The sequence below is a fragment of the Tachyglossus aculeatus genome, chromosome 4 (assembly GCF_015852505.1).
Source record: "Tachyglossus aculeatus isolate mTacAcu1 chromosome 4, mTacAcu1.pri, whole genome shotgun sequence".
NCBI lineage: Eukaryota > Metazoa > Chordata > Mammalia > Monotremata > Tachyglossidae > Tachyglossus > Tachyglossus aculeatus.
This window is the reverse complement of record NC_052069.1, coordinates 79,697,556-79,715,358: the sequence shown is the minus strand read 5'-3', so window position 1 is coordinate 79,715,358 and position 17,803 is coordinate 79,697,556. Positions and strand designations below refer to the sequence as shown.

The 17,803-nt window shown below is 39.8% G+C and overlaps 1 protein-coding gene across 45 annotated transcripts in view; it reads left to right on the top strand.

Annotated features, from left to right (window-relative positions):
- Positions 1-17,803, top strand: part of RIMS2 (regulating synaptic membrane exocytosis 2) — a 748,658-nt gene that overhangs the window by 542,511 nt on the left and 188,344 nt on the right. For 25 of the 45 annotated variants that reach the window (XM_038744888.1, XM_038744877.1, XM_038744871.1 and 22 more), the window contains one exon: positions 12,199-12,299. The exons of 18 other annotated variants lie outside the window; for them this stretch is intronic. In XM_038744888.1, the coding sequence (XP_038600816.1) occupies positions 12,199-12,299 (101 nt within the window). Of the gene's footprint in view, positions 1-7,717; positions 7,751-12,198; positions 12,300-17,803 lie in introns of all 45 variants that reach the window. 2 more of the 45 variants (XM_038744872.1, XM_038744911.1) reach the window with 1 other exon arrangement.

Genomic DNA, 17,803 nt, shown 5'->3' with positions numbered 1-17,803 from the left:
TGCACATAGTAAGTGCTTAACAAATACCATTATTATTATTATTATTATTATTATTAATGTCCTTTTGCCTAAAATATCAATATTCTGCTATTCTATTTGCCAACTTCACTTTCACTTCTGCTAAGTTCTGCTTTGCTCCTCAACATATTATCTCAATACAATAATCGTGAAAACTGTTGCTGCCATCCTGTTAGTTATAATTTTCCAGGATTTAGTCTGACTGAAATGTGGTAACACTAGTCTTCTCTACAACCCAGTGACTTTCTGATGTGATAGATACTGGCAGTTATATGTTCAAATACCACTGATTGATTAAAGCCCTGTAGACTCTAAGTTTCTTGTGGACAGGGGTTATGCCTACCAACTCTGTTATATTGTACTCTCCCAAGTGCCAAGTGATCTAGATAGAGTAAGCACTCAATAATAATGATTAATTATAGACAAACAAGAACTCATATTTAGTCATAGATTCAGAGTTTTGATGGACAGGTGTGAGTTCATGAAAATTCAACAGGGATATTTTATAACCCATTAGCAAATTGAGTTGCAGCACACATTATTATGTAGGCACTATTAGAAGTCATGTGAGCAGGATCCTAAAATATATATTCAGATGAACCTTCAAAGGGTGAGATTTTTTCCACACACTATAATATTGAGCAGTGAGTAAACCTCTGATTTGCAGGGATTTTTCAGTAAGTGAGTAGTGATTGAACTCTTGAAAAGACAATAGAATATTACATTTTTAATTACAACCCTCTAATATGACTTTTTCAAGCTTATCTCTCGTCACCACAGCAAGTTCGCAGTGTTGGTGTACAGTATAAGTGACTCGAATATTTGACTGTCCTCTACTTCCCTGAATTGTTCACTGGGTTGGCAGATGTGATGTTGTAATGGTCTGTAGCTATTTTCATTCTTCTAACTGACGTGTCAGCGCAAAAGGCCACAAGTAGGAACCATTTGAAAGGAGAGCTCTGTTCTCACATTTTCCATACGTAATAATAATAATTGTTATTATTATTGTTATTCAGAAAGGAAGGAAGGATTTCTTGAGAGAATCTTGAGGGTAATTTTGGAGGTTCTTCACCTTTTTTTTGCTCCATTCTGAGAAGACATTTTCTTCCCTGCACTTTTATCCTGCACCGAAAACAGGACCATCTAGGGTAAAAAAAAAAAAAAAAAACCATATTGTTTGAGACCAAGGAGATGTAGTACTTATGGTCTTAGAATTGTAATAGTCCTTGTGTGACTTCAGGAAGAGAAGTGAGAGTCCTAGGAGAGTCCTGTAGGTTCTGCAGCACGAGGAAATCTGTTTCTTAGACAACTGAGCTGACCCTGTAAAGGTAGAGACCTCAAGGAGCTCTTTTTAAATGGATACTTTATGGTACTTTACTTTTATTGGGTAGGGACAGTCTCTATATGTTGCCAACTTGTACTTCCCAAGTGCTTAGTACAGTACTCTGCACACAGTAAGCGCTCAATAAATACGAATGAATGAATGAATGAAAATATACACTTATGTGGGCTGAACGTTAAAAAAAAGCTGCAAGTCACTAGTAAACCATTTATAAAATTATTATATAATATAAAGAAATCCTTGTTAAATAGAACAAAAGAAATGTAATGGGTAATATACTGATATTTCTTGCAAGTAGATTGTTCAATCAATAGTTTTAATTGAGTGTTCACTGTGTGCAGAGGATTGTACTAAGCCCTTGGGAGAGCAAATACAGTAGTGTTAGTAGACACATTAATGGACCTCAAGGAGCTTACAGTGTAGTGCGGGAGGAAGACATTAAAATAAATTACATAGAGGGGAAGGAGCAGAGTATAAGGATCTGTGCATAAGTGCCAAGAAGGTAAGTATGTGTGGGGGGAAATAAAAGTGCTTAAGCGGGGGTACAGACTCAAGTGTAGAGGTAACTAAGAAGGGAGGAAGAAGAGGGTGGGGAGATTAAAGGTTAATCACGGGAGGAATCTTGGAGTTCAATTAATCAGTCAATAAGTGGTATTTATTGAGCATTTATTGTGCACAGAGCACTGTATAAAGCTCTTGGGAGAGTGCAGTACAATAGAGTTGGTAGACACTTTTCCTGAGTACAAGGAACTTGCAATTTAGAATGGAAGACAGAGATTGAAATAAATTAGGGATATGTTCATAAATTCTTTGGGGCGGAGGATGGGTTGTATATCAAGTGCTTAAAGGGTACAGATGCCAGTGCATAGGCAATGCAGAAGAGAGAGGGAGTATGGGAAATGAGGGCATAGGGAAGACCTCTTGGAGGAGGTGTGATTTTAATAGGGCTTTGGTGGTTGGGCGAGTGGTATTCTGTTATATGTGAAGAGGAAGGGAGTTCCAGGCCAGAAGGAGAACAGGGGCAAGGAGTCAGCAGTGAGATAGATGAGATCAAGGACAGTTAGTAGGTTAGTGTTAGAGGAGTGAATTGTATGGGCTGGCTTGTAGTAGGAAATCAGTGTGGTAAGGTAGGAGTGGTTGACCTGATTGAGTGATTTAAAGCAGATTGTAAGGAGTTTCTGCTTGATTTGAAAGTGGATGGAAGTTGTTTAGGAGTGGGGTGATGTGTACCAAACTATTTTTTTTAAAGACTATCTGAGGACCAGAGTGAAGTATGGGCTGGAGGTGGGGAGAGGCTGGAGGCAGGGAGGTATGTGGGGAGGTGGCTGTTGGAGTAGCTAAGGCAGGATATGACAAGTGGCTTTTAGTCTGGATGAAGTTAGGGGAAGCAGCATGGCTCAGTGGAAGGAGTGCAGGCTTGGGAGTCAGAGGTCATAGGTTCGCATCCCGGCTCTGCCACTTGTCAGCTGTGTGACCTTGGGCAAGCCACTTAACTTCTCTGTGCCTCAGTTACCTCATCTGCAAAATGGGGATTGACTATGAGCCCCAAGTGGGATAACCTGATCACCTTGTATCCCCCCCCCCAGCGTTTAGAACAGTGCTTTGCACATAGTAAGTGCTTAACAAATACCACTATTATTATTATTATTATTATTATTATTATTATTACTGTTATTATGAAGAAGAAAGCTGCAGGTTCTAGAGATATTGTGAAGGTAGAATGAAGGATGTAGGATTTGTGGAAGACTGAATATGCAGGTTGAATGAAAAGATGAGGTGAGGATAATGATGAGGTTTAGGCTTGTGAAACAGGGAACGTGGTGATGGGGTCTATACTGATGATAAAGTTCAGGGTATGAGAGGGTATGAGGAGAAAGATGAGATCTGTTTTGGACGTTTTAAGGAAGGACAGGTTAACATGAATATCAGTGGGGCTCCAAGTAGAGATATCTTGAAGGCAGGAGGAAATAGAAGACTGCAGAGAATAGAGGTTTGGGCTGGAGAGGCTAGATATGGAAGTTGCCTATATAGAGATGGTAGTTGAAGCAGTGGGAGAGAGTGAGTTCTCCAAGTGGAGAACAGGAAGCCCAGAACTGAGTGTTGAGGGACTCCCACAGTTTAAGGGGTGAAAGCAGAGGAGGAGCTGATGAAAAAGAGTCAGAAAGAGAAGCCTTAGAGATAGGAGTAGAATCAAGAGAGAACAGTGTTAGTGAAGTCAAGGTTTCATAGTGTTTCTAGGAGAAGAGAGTATTCTACAATCAATCAATCAGTCGTATTTATTGAGTGCTTACTGTGTGCAGAGCACTGTACTAAGCGCTTGGGAAGTACAAGTTGGCAACATATAGAGATGGTCCCTGCCTAACAGTGGGCTCACAGTCTAGAAGGGGGAGACAGAGAACAAAACCAAACGTATTAACAAAATAAAATGAATAGAATAGATATGTACAAGTAAAATAGAGTAATAAATATGTACAAATATATATACGTATATACAGGTGCTGTGGGGAAGGGTAGGAGGTAAAGTGGGGGGGATGAAAAGGGGGGGGAGAGGAAGGAGGGGGCTCAGTCTTGGAAGGCCTCCTGGAGGAGGTGAGCTCTCAGTAGGACCTTGAAGGGAGGAAAAGAGCTAGCTTGGCGGATGTGGGGAGGGAGGGCATTCCAGGCCAGGGGGATGATGTGGGCCGGGGGTCGACGGCGGGACAGGCGAGAACGAGGCACGGTGAGGAGATTAGCTGCAGAGGAGCGGAGGGTGCGGGCTGGGCTGTAGAAGGAGAGAAGGGAGGTGAGGTAGGAGGGGGCGAGGTGATGGAGAGCCTTGAAGCCGAGGGTGAAGAGTTTCTGCCTGATGCGTAGGTTGATTGCTCTGCACACAGTAAGCGCTCAATAAATATGATTGATTGGTAGCCACTGGAGAGTTTTGAGGAATGTCAAAGGCTGCCAAGCTAGAGAATTGGGAATTTCGAAAGAGGTCCGAGGAAATAGAGAGGCAGAGACACTGAAGCTGAGAGTTGTGAAAAATGCAAAATGAGATAGAAAATGAAAGAGAGACAAGAGGTACACACACATGCATACCCAGTCTCTCATTCATTCAGCCATATTTACACATCATACATACTTGAATGATGTTCCCCTTCAGACAGACAGTAGCCTGAGATAGAAACAGAGAGATCGACACTGATGTTCTTCTAGGCTTTTGTTTCCAGACTGTCGTCTTGCTCTGGCTTTGGACCAGTGGTTCATTGCTGCTTCAACTCTAGGCTGCTATTCAAGGGTTGTGTTGGGATGTTTTAAAAAAACATTGCAGTGACTCCAGGCCTAGAGTCACCTTGGAACTCTTAGAAAGTAGCTCCCATTGTGACAACCCGGAGCAGCTGCAGCCCGTAGCAGAAATGAGGGGCTTGAGAAGCAGCATGGACTAGTGGAAAACACTGGGCCTGAGAGTCAGGGGACCTGGGTATTAGTCCTGACTCTGTCACTTGTCTGCTGTGTGACCTTGGTCAAGTCACTTAACTTCTCTGTGCCTGTTTCTTCAACTGTAAAATGGGGATTCTACTTGTTCTCCCTCTTAGACTGTGAGTCCCATGAGGGACACGGACTTTGTCCAACCTGATTAATTTGTACCTACCACAACGCTTAGATCCCTGTTTGACACATAGTCAATGCTTAACAAATACCATTAAAAAAATAAATAAATGAGGAGCTCAACAATGAGCGTAGATAGAAAAGGGATGGGCTTGGTTAGCTGTCCCCCTCTCCCGATTCCCTACTGCCAACCAGCCACATGCAACCCACTGGGCTTGCAACTGCTATTCACTATATATAGAGAGAAATATCAATATATTCAGGAGCTGTTGTCTTTTGCTCAACTCCAAATTAAGATTGAGCCTTTAGTTGCTGCTTAACAGAAAATAAGTTTCCAATATCTTCCCATGTCATTCTGAAATAGTGTACTACATATCTAATGGTCACTTATGAGTTAATTTCAGTTGTGCGCTCATCAATTTTTCAATTTGTTACTGGAGCTGTTATTAATAGTTCTATGAACTGTTGCTATCATAAAAGTTTTAGCAAACAAGATGAATGGTACAATTTCAGTTAAAAAAATGATATTTAATATAAAGTGGTATCTTTAAGGAGATAATTTAATATACTAATGTGTAGTATGACTAGCAATATCTCCATTCAGCTCCATTTAAACAAGAGACCTTAGCAGAAGTTAATTACTTATACTTTCTGTAAAGATCGAGTAGTGCAAAGACAGGCACATTACAAGATTTTAAAAAATGACTGTTAGTAAAGAAAGCCCAGACACAGACCCTCAAAAAGATGAGCTATAATTAAGAGGTGCTTGCCTGTTGTTTGACTTTGGGCAAGTCTCTCAGCCTCTCTGTGCCTCAGTTTCTTTATCTGTAACATGGGTATTCAATATATGTTGTCCCTCCTATTTAGACTGAGTCCCATGTGGGACAGGGACCGTGTCCAAACTGATTATCTTGCATCTACCCTAGTCTTTAGAATGGTGCTTGACACATAGTAAGTACTTAACAAATACCGTTAGTATCATAATTATTGTTATTATTAATATACCTATCTGTTAGTATATCATTTTTTATTTGCCCTGAAAACAATTTATCATGCACACTACAGTGAAAAGTTGTGAATTACTTATTTTTGAAGGAAAGACATTTTTAAAACCTTTTTTCTCAGGTGAAAGTCAAAATATATTACATTCTTGGTGATTATTTTCTTTTATAATAACAAAATCATTGACTTTTTTAGTGATTCACTTCATTGCATTTTTTCATGGTCATATCAAATCATAAATAGACAGGAAATGAAGAATAATATTTTGTCAAAATATGATTATAAAGGAAACTGTTGAAGCCCACTGACTCAAGAATACTTATATTTGGAAGTCATACAAAACAAGTTGACTTTGTTTCATAATTCTTTGATATTTGAATTTGTGTCATATGCAAGTCAGTAGACTCATATACTATTCATTTCCCATATTTTAAATTATTTTATTTTACAAGAAACATTGCGTTATGTTTGATCATACTATATAGATGAGAATGACTCTTTTCTTTAGCTTTTAAAATGTGAAAAGTTCAGCTGACTAAACTTGATAAATTATTCCCATTGCTGCTTGTCTTTCTTGGATAATGAAAACGATCATGCCACCAGAAAAAGACCACTCTTAATTTTGTTAATTGGCATATGGGTAATTATGATTAAATAAATATTAAATTTGCCCTGTTTAGGTGTATTTCATTGTAGGGGAGAGAGGAAGCAAGAATACTATCATGAAAGAGACAACACGAGCTGATTTTTTCAGCCTTTCATCTTTGAATATGACACTGCCCTTCACAGAATGTGGTTTTGAAAGCACTTTTATTTCAGAACATATATTTGATTTCTCTGTCACAATGCCTTTAGTATCATCTTTTTAAAAACAACTCTTAAATGTATGGGTTTACCTAGAGGTTTGAGAATTGATAATTTAGCATAGCATGTGAACATTAATCACATCCCTTTTTGGGATGTCCATTTAGGATTAATGCAAGTCATCAAGCATTTTATAATTTTCGTTCTTCTACTTGACCTTAGTTTTAATTGCATTGAGAGAATATTTAATAGAGTTCTTACTCTTTAAAGAACACTTCCGTCAAAACATAGCAAAACATTTGCCAGTACAGTAAGGAGTATAGTGCCTACTTACCTAGGCACAGCGCACTTACTTTGCTTACAAAATAATCCTACCCTGTATCAAGTCAATTGCTTTTGTATGCTACCATACAGGCTTATATTACTATTATTATTACTTTACTATTGACCTTGGATAGTTGGAAAACATATGCCTATTTACTTTTGAAAGTTGTTCAGAAATCATATTGAAAAAGTCTAAGGCCATTGATTGTTCACGATATATTGCAAATCATAAAACAGGACCACATGCCAGTTAGACTTTTCTTTCTTTTTCATTAAATATTATGTATTTATCTCATTTTTATATAAGCAATTAAACAAGCTACTTCAATATCTACTCACATACTGAAAATTGGTCTGGAAGTGTAAAATTAAACAAAGATCTTCCAACTTTTAGAATCAATTTTTGGGATACACAACAGTTTTCAGATATTTTGCCTATGCCTCCATTGTGCTTCTGGCTGATACTTTAAATCACAGGGTTGACATTTACAGGTTGCATTCATTTGCCCTTTTTTCTTTTCCCTTTTAAATAAAAAAAATTCTGTTATCTTTGTTATTTTTTCTTGCACTCTCTCTCTCTCTCTCTCTCTCTCTCTCTCTCCTTTCTCTTTCCCATTTTATTCATTGCTTTCATTTACTTAGAAGAAAAGAATGCAGAACCAGACAATGGGGATTCAGGTAGGGCAGTTTATTAAACATCTGTTGGTTTTTCTGCCCTAGATTGTGTTGTAAACATTTGTGTCATACAGGTGATATTGCTTCTGATTTTATCTGCAAAAAAAAGCCCAAAAAGAATGTTCTAAATTTTTACTATAACTCATTTCTCAAAGATATAAAGAGAAACTTATAATTTACTAATGCCAATCATATATTGAGGTGTGTTACCATTATTTGACTGCAGGAGGAGTTGACAACACCACAATATCTAGATTGGTTCACTTACAGATGTAGAAATATAATTTAGGAATGAGTCTTTGGTATTTCATAGTTTAATTAATTGATATAAACAGATAAATATAACCAAACAAAAATGCTCATGGTGTTATTTTGAAAAATTCAACGAAGTCCCCTTTATGTAAGAAAGAAATCTAGGTGATAATATGAAGTCCAGACTCTATAACGAATTCATTTTTTTCAGAACCATTAGAGCATTGGGCTTTTTGTTTCTTTTATATTCAATTACTGTAGATAATAATAATAATAATGATGATGGTATTTGTTAAGCGCTCACTATGTACAAAGCACTGTTCTAAGCACTGGAATAGGTACAAGGTGATCAGGTTGTCCCACAGGTGGCTCACAGTCCCCCCCACCCCATTTTACAGATGAGGTAACTGAGTTACAGAGAAGTTAAATGACTTGCCCAAGGTCACACTGCTGACAATCGTCAGAGCCAGGATTTGAACCCATGAACTCTGACTCCCAAGTTTGGGTTCTTTCCACTGAGCCACACTGCCTCCGTATCTGTAGATGAATAGATGAGAGCTATACACTTTCTGCTTTTCATGTTTTAACATATTAGATTTGGGAGCCTAAGTTTAGAACACCTTTATTACTGGCCCAGATGAATCTGAGCAAATAATTCAGTTAACTAAGTTTGATGACTTCCTGTCTTTAAAATTAGATGGAATATTTTGAATATTTCATCCTTTGTAGCATTAAGATTTTTCTTTGCCTTAAAGGTTAATGGGATAAATTTACGTGACAGCACAGCAGCAAAATTTGACAAGGGGTTTAGAAAATCTTTCAAATAGATCAGTCAGTGGTATTTATTGAGTACTTACTGTTATAAGTGCTTGGAAAAGTGCGATACAACAGACTTATTAAATGTGATCCCTGCCCACAAGGAGCTTACAGTCTACAGGGAGAGACAGACTTTAAAATAGATTGCAGATAAACAAAAATGAAAACCTTATGAGTAAAACATAGCTTTGAATGAAATTGAGAGAGGAAGGATTAGCTGTTTACATTTTATGAAAATGTTGGAAAATAGATACCTGAAATACTGAAAATTTATTTGTTTCTATTGTTGATTTCTCCAGGTTTATGACTTAAAAACTTAGGTCATAGTAAATTGAAATATATAGAGTTTTAAATAAATTATTAACAAAGTTAATGTACTAACAATAGAGGAAAATGTACAACCTAGAAATGCTAAAATTAATGAGATTCATCAGTAGTCTCAAAAACTATAAACTTTTTCGGCCTCATTTAAGTTGTTATGCCTACAATAAGAATAATATTGGATAGAATGTTTGTAAAGGTGGATTTAGCAATATAAATAGAGATCCAGAACTTCAAAATGATCCCTTGTTCAAATACATATTTGAGATATATGATATTTTTATACATTTTCATTAAAAATTGTAAATGGTTCTGAAGAGGCACTTCAGTGACTGTTGGTATTTTCATCCTATTAAAAGGCTTATCTATCCAAATTTGATGGAGTACATATTTATTACTGAATATGTGTCGTTTTTTATCGGTTTTGTAATTGAAGGTCATAGCCAAACCAAGCAGTAAGCAACCAATTTGTTAAGGCTAACATATTTAGCTTGAGAGATTTTACCTGGCTGGTGGCACTCTTTTGACTTTTCTCAGAAATGTCATCCTCTTGTATACACATGCAAGTTGGAGGGAGAGGTGAAAGGTGTGTGTGGGTGTGTGTAAGTCAGTCGATTTTATTTATTGAGTGCTCACTGTGTGCAGAGCACTGTACTAAGCACTTGGGAGAGTACAATTTAAAAATTGAGACACATTTCCTGCCCTAAGTGTAAGACAATGTGTGTGTAAGTGAAAGAGAGTGTGTGAGATGGAGTGTGTATTTGTATGTGTGCATGTGAGGGAGAATATATATGTGTGTCCTGGGGGGGGAGGAGTGTTTGTGTGTGTGTGTTTGTGTGTGTGTGTGTGTGTGTGTGTGTGTGTGCGCGCGCACCTGTACATTTGTGTGTGTGTGTGTGTGTGTGTGTGTGTGTGTGTGTAAAATGTAGGAAGACCCTTAGGTCCTTCAGAGAATATCCTTCCCCAGATGACACCAGTTGCTCCTACCCAAGAGTTTTACAATGCAAATGTCTTGCTTTATTGGCTACAATAGGTTCACTTGAGATCTGCCAATAAATTTTGCTAGGTGGGTAGGTAGTGGGATCTGTAAGCTTAGATTTGACTGTGAGTCCCATGTGGGACAGAGACCTGATTAACGTGTACTTATACCAGAGCTTAACACAATGCTTGACACATAGTAAGTTCTTAATAAATATCATAATTAAAATCATTATCCGGGGGGTGTAGCTGAAATCTGGTGTTTGTGACATGGACTCAAATTCAGGTTTTACTACTGCTTTGTTGAATAAACCTGAAGAAGAAACTCCCTCTCTGAATCTCTGGAAACTTGTGCAACTACTATTATACAACTACTCTGCAAGTTTTCACTTCATCTAATAGAGTACTCCTGGGGGATTTTGACTCTTTCCATCTTTCCATTTCAAGGCTACTATTTTAAAAAGAATCCTACTCACTTTCAAGTGCTTTTACTACATAAAGAATTATCAAGTAAAAATTTGATCTATCTCCAGAAGTTGATTTAAATCGATTTAGATGTAGCATTAAAGCTAACATTAAAGTGATTTATGTATGCTTGAAATATTTTACTTAATAACTCTTTAATCCCTGTATGACACACTTTCTCTATCTTTTTTAATATTCAATTTCCTTCATTATTTTTTGTTTCTGACTTGCTTCCAACAGTATTTCTATTGTTTGCAGTGAGCTTCCCTTGGGCAGAATAATTTTTTCAAATCCATTTGTCAACTTGTTTATCAGATTGCATTTTTCTTATATTGGAATAATTTTAGATTTTTTATTTTGAATCATTTTAAATTAGCTTAAAATGCAACAGCTCTTTTTGAAGAAATTCATTCATTTGGTTAGCCACCATAACTGTTACTTCAAAGCTTCCATTTCAGTTCAGGGGTATATTTCCCTTTAAATGTCTGTGATTTACATGAGCAAGTGTCTTAAAGTTTTATTGTAACTCCTTGCTTGAATCTTTACTGTGTTGAGAATATGTCTCAGTTGACAAATCCATACTGTGAAATTAAGGTGATCTGTTTTTTTACATGCATTTAGACTAATGAAATTTTACTGCACAAAAAAATTCACTTGAAAATATGACAACTAAGATACTTGTTCATGAATGCACAGTAATGCTACTTGAGGAAAAAGTATAACATACGCCATCAATTTATTGTTTCAGCTAGGAAATGTATGCCTACGTTCCATAGCTCTAGCTGGGGTGTTATGTGATATCCCTATTAGCTTGGGCATTGCTCTATGTTTCAATATAGGGCTATTACTTTCTCATTTTTCAAAACTCCTACTATTCTCATTCAGTCTCTCTCTGAAGGTTTGATTACCAAAATTGACTTCAACATTCCTGTGTGGCTTGACAGCCCTGTGTGCTACAGGTGTTTTGTGGCAGGAATCCCTTCTCCTTTCTGTTGACCTACTGCTATGTTCTTGGTCTCCTGGAGGGAGTGTCTAACATTTCCCTTGTGGTTACATCCTTTTGATCCTCGGGGCAGTTCACTGACCCAATCAATTATTCAGAAAACATGTTTAAAAGCATTGTTTCTACCGCACCAAATGATAACAAATGAAACCTGATTACATAACAATTACTTAATATATTACTTGTCAAGTAAAACCAACTATTCATATTATTAGATTGTTGTAGAATGTCAATCCTTTAGGGATAAATGAACATGCCGGCTAAGGCCTCTGTTTTTTTTTTTTTTCATGGGCTTGTGGTCTTCTATCTAATGTAAGTTTCAATTATTCCTCACATTAAAAATTCATTTTAATTTAAATTCATAACAGGTTAAACTATTCAAGAAGATATTTTCCCATACCTTGAACATATAAATTATTGTTTCTGAAGATGGGATTTCAGTTTTAGATGACAACCAGATTTTGAATAAGACTGTGAATTTGTTAATGGTTATGAAAATAATTGACATGTCAGATCTATAATCCTCTTACTAAAATTATCTGAACCGGGCTCAGAATGAAGACTGGATATTCACTGTATGTTTGTATGTGTGTATTTTTTGTTTTTAACCCAACAGGTGCTTTGGATACAGAAGAGAGAACTCGCCAAATGAAAATGAACAAATACAGACAGGTAGCAGGATCAGATTCCAGACTGGAACAAGATTATCCTTCTAAGGCAAGATTTTTTTTGTTTTAAATAACTGCAGAATAAGCAGGTGTTTATAGGATGTGATTAAATAGATGATGACTATTAAAGTTAAGTGTGTGTGTGCATGTAATTTTAAACATTCTGTTAGGATAGCATTTTATGAAACAGAAGTAGTGTTTACTTTGATTAAAAATGCTTTCTTGTAATGATCAATCATATTTATTGAGCATGTACTGTGTGGAGAGCACTTGGGAGAGTATAATACAACAGAGTTGGTAGACATGTTCTCTGCCCTCAACAAGCCTATGGTAGACATGTTCTCTGCCCTCAACAAGCCTACAGTATATAGGGCAGAGAACTCTACTGAGCTTTTGGGAGAGTACAGTAGCCGGGTTGATAGACATGTTCCCTTTCATTCATTCAATCATATTCATTAAGCACTTACTGTGTGCAGAGCACTGTACTAAGCGCTTGGAAGTACAAGTCGGCGACATATAGAGACTGTCCCTACCCAACAATTGGGCTCACAGTCTAGAAGGACTACTCACAAGGGTCTTACAGTCTAGATGAATAGCTAACTAGTCAAATCAATAAAGCGTGGGGATAAGCTGTATTGGACATTATAACTATCCTTAGTTCTAACAAAGTCATAGGAGTCCTAGAAATTTTAAAATACATGTGCATGGGTAGGATTTGAGGCTTTTTTCCCCTCCTCCTCCACTCCTCACCCCTTTTCTCTCCCTCTTCCTTCTCCTCTTTCTCCTCCTCATCTTTCCCTCATTTTTCTCTACTTCCTTCTTTTAATTAGTCATATTTACTGAGTGCTTACTGTGTGCAGGGCACTGTTCTAAGCACTTGGGAGAGTACAATAAAACAATATAAAAGGCATATGGCCTTCCCACAAAGTGCTTACAGTCTAGAGAGACTGTAAGGACATCTCTTCCTCTTATTCATTCATTCAGTTTATTTATTGAGCTCTTACTGTGTGCAGAGCTCTGTTCTAAGCGGTCGGACGAGTACAATATAACAATAAGCAGTCATTCCCTGCCCATAACAAGCTTACTGTCAAGAGGGGGTAATAGACATCAATATAAAAAATAAATTACAGATGTGTACATATGTGCTGTCGTACTGGTGGGGGGTGAATAAAGGGAGCAAGTCAGGATGACGCAGAAGGGAGTGGGAGAAGAGGAGAGGAGGGCTCATCAGAGAAGGTCTCCTGGAGGAGGTGTGCCCTTAACAAGGCTTTGAATCATCATCATCATCATCAATTGTATTTATTGAGTGCTTACTATGTGCAGAGCACTGTACTAAGCGCTTGGGAAGTGCAAATTGGCAACATATAGAGACAGCACCTACCCAACAGTGGGCTCACAGTCTAAAAGGGGGAGACAGAGAACAAAACCAAACATACTAACAAAATAAAATAAATAGAATAGATATGTACAAATAAAATAAATAATTAAATAAATAGAGTAATAAATATGTACAAACATATATACATATATGCAGGTGCTGTGGGGAAGGGAAGGAGGTAAGATGGGGGGATGGAGAGGGGGACGAGAGGGAGAGGAAGGAAGGGGCTCAGTCTGGGAAGGCCTCCTGGAGGAAGTAAGCTCTCAGCAGGGCCTTGAAGGAAGGAAGAGAGCTAGCTTGGTGGATGGGCAGAGGGAGGGCATTCCAGGCCAGGGGAATGACGTGGGCCGGGGGTCGATGGCGGGACAGGCAAGAACGAGGTACGGTGAGGAGATTAGCGGCGGAGGAGCGGAGGGTGCGGGCTGGGCTGTAGAAGGAGAGAAGGGAGGTGAGGTAGGAGGGGGCGAGGTGATGGAGAGCCTTGAAGCCGAGGGTGAAGAGTTTCTGCCTGATGCGCAGATTGATTGGAAGCCACTGGAGATTTTTGAGGAGGGGAGTAATATGCCCAGAGCGTTTCTGGACAAAGATAATCCGGGCAGCAGCATGAAGTATGGATTGAAGTGGAGAGAGACACGAGGATGGGGAGATCAGAGAGAAGGCTGATGCAGTAGTCCAGACGGGATAGGATGAGAGCTTGAATGAGCAGGGTAGCGATTGGGATGGAGAGGAAAGGGCGGATCTTGGCAATGTTGTGGAGCTGAGACCGGCAGGTTTTGGTCATGGCTTGGATGTGAGGGGTGAATGAGAGAGCGGAGTCGAGGATGACACCAAGGTTGCGGGCTTGTGAGACGGGAAGGATGGTAGTGCCGTCAACAGAGATGGGAAAGTCAGGGAGAGGGCAAGGTTTGGGAGGGAAAACAAGGAGTTCAGTCTTGGACATGTTGAGCTTTAGGTGGCGGGCAGACATCCAAATGGAGATGTCCTGAAGGCAGGAGGAGATGCGAACCTGGGGAGAGAGCAGGGGCAGAGATGTAGATCTGGGTGTCATCAGTGTAGAGATGATAGTTGAAGCTGTGGGAGCGAATGAGGTCACCAAGGGAGTGCGTGTAGATCGAGAACAGAAGGGGGACCAAGCACTGAACCTTGGGGAACCCCCACAATAAGAGGATGGGAGGGGGAGGAGGAGCCTGCAAAAGAGACTGAGAAAGAACGACCAGAGAGGTAAGAGGAGAACCAGGAGAAGACGGAGTCAGTGAAGCCAAGGTCAGATAGTGTGTTGAGAAGAAGGGGGTGGTCCACAGTGTCAAAGGCAGCTGAGAGGTCGAGGAGGATTAGGACAGAGTATGAGCCGTTGGATTTGGCAAGCAGGAGGTCATTGGTGACCTTTGAGACGGCAGTTTCTGTGGAATGTAGGGGACGGAAGCCAGACTGGAGGGGGTTGAGGAGAGAGTTGTTGTTGAGAAATTCTAGGCAGCGAGTGTAGACAACTCGTTCAAGGAGTTTGGAAAGGAATGGTAGGAGGGATATGGGGCGATAACTAGAAGGTGAGGTGGGGTCAAGAGAGGGTTTTTTTAGGATGGGAGAGACATGGGCATGTTTGAAGGCAGAGGGGAAGGAACCAGTGGAGAGTGAGCAGTTGAAGATGGAAGTTAAGGAGGGGAGAAGGGATGGAGCGAGAGATTTCATGAGATGAGAGGGAATCAGGGGAGTGTAATTGTCTGATTTGAGGAGTGAGGGCGTTCAGCTGCTGCCATCACCAGCATCATTTCCATAGCTACATTGGTTGCCTCACCCTGTGATGAGCCTGGGAGTTTCCCATACATCCAGAATGACATCATTCCAGTTAAGATGGAAAATGTCTAGGAAGACCCAGCATGTACCACTTTCCCAGGGTGCTTCCCCATCTGCCTGGGGGGCGGTATTGGTGATAGAAGACTGTGGGCAGAAGCAGTCAGCCAGTCACTCATATTTATTGAGTGCTTACTGTGTGCAGAGTTCACACAGTAAGTTCTAAGTTCTTGGGAGAGTACAGTATAACATATAACAGACACATTCCCTGCCCCAAATGATATTACAGTCTAGAGGGAGAGACATAATGACTATCATCTCTTTCCACCCTTCCTCTCACTTTTTCCTCCTCCTTTTTCCCTTTTTCATTTTCTCTTCTCTTTTCTTGATATTCACTCCACTATCGTTCCCACAACACTTATGTACATATCTGCAATTCATTTATTTGTATTAATGTCTGTCTCCGCATCTGGATTGTAAAGTTCTTATAGGCAGGGAATATGTTTACCAGCTCTGCTGTATCATACTCTCCCAAGTGCTTAGTACAGTGCTCTGCCCACATTAAGTGCTTAACAAATACTTAATTGTTTAATTGATTTATCTATTTTTCTGCTTACTCTCTCCCTCTTTCTCTTTTCTCAATCAATCATTTGAGTGTTTTTGTAGAGCACTGTACTAGGTGCTAGAGAGAGTATAGAAGAATTGGTAAATATGTTCTCTTTCCGCAAGGAGGTTACAGTTCTAGAGTGGGAAACAAACATTAACAGAAATAAAGAAATTACAGATATGTGCTGAAGAGCTGTAGGGATGAGCGTGGGGTGATTAAAGAGTGCAAATCAAAAGCAGTGTCACCACTGCAGAAGGGAGTGGGAGAAAAGGGAATTTGGGGTTCGGGAAAGCCTCTTGGAGGAGATATAATTTTAATAAGGCTTTGAATGTGGGGAGAGTGATTACTGTTGGGTATGAAGTGGGAGGGAGTTGCAGAACAAGGGTGAGGGGTTGGCAGTGAGAAAGATGGGGTAGAGGTAAAGTGAGTAGGTTGGTATAAGAGAGATGAAGCATGTGGACTGGGTTGTAGTAGGAAATCAGAGAGGTAAGGTAGGAGGGGGCAAGAGGATTGATTGCTCTAAAGCCAATGATAAGAAGTTTCTGGTTGTTGCAAAAATGGATGGGCAGCCACTAGAGGTGTGTTGGAGTGGGGAGACATGGACTGAATAGTTTTTTTAGAAAACTGATCCAGACAACAGAGTGGAGTATGGATGGGTGGATGGAAAGTCAGGGTGGTCAGCAAGGAGGCTGATGCAGGATTCTAAGCAAGACAGGGTGTTTGGACGAATGTGCTAGCAGTTTGGCTGGAGAGGAAAGGCAGATTTTACTAATGTGAAGGTTGAACTGACAGGATAGGGTGACAGACTGAATATGTAGGTTGAATGAGAAAGATGAGAATAATGCCTAGGCTGTGGGATTGTGAGACAGGGAGGATGGTGGTGCTGTCTACAGTGACAGGGAAGTCAGGGGTAGACAGGGCTTGGGTGGGAAGATGCGTGACATGTTTTAGACATTTAAGTTTGAGGCAATGCGGGGAGATCTGAGCAGAGGTGTCCAGGAGGCAAGAGGAAATTCAGGACTGAAGAGAGAGTTACACAACTCCTGAGCTCCTCCTGACCCTTCTTCAACTTTACTCTTTCTCAGCAGTATCTCAAGTGAGCTCTCCTGCCTCCTCTCAAAATTCATCTTTCACCTGTGCCTCTGACACCATCTTTAGCACCATACCAGAACACTTGCCCCCTTCCTTATTCCCTCTCTGACCATCATCTTCAATGGTTCAGTCTCAATTGTTTTCAAACATGCTCATGTATCCTTAAAAAACACTACTTTGACCCCATGACTCCCTCTAGTTGTTGCTCCTTCTCCTCTCCCATTCCTCTCTAAACTCCTTGAGCAAGTTGTCTACACCTGTTGTCTCCTCCAAGTTCCTCTCCTCCAATTCTTTCCTTGACTTCCTCCAATCTGGCTTCTGCCCTCTTCAGTCCACAGAAACTGCCCTCTCAAAGGTCATCAAATATCTCTTTGCCAAATCCAGTGACCTCTACTCCATCCTAATCCTTCTTAACCTCACTCCATCCTAATCCTTCTTAACCTCTCAGTTGCTTTGACAACTGTGGACCTCCTTCTTCTCCTGGAAACATTACCTAACTTTAGCTTCACTGACACTGCCATCTGTCTGGCCACTCATTCTCATTGTCTTTCATGAGCTTCTCTGCCTCCCAGCCCCTAATTGTGGAAGTCCCTCAGAGCTCAGTTCTGGGTCCCCTTCTATTCTCCACTCTTCCTTTCTTTCTCTCCCTGCATTCCCTCCCTCCACCACTTTCTGACTCTCGACTTCT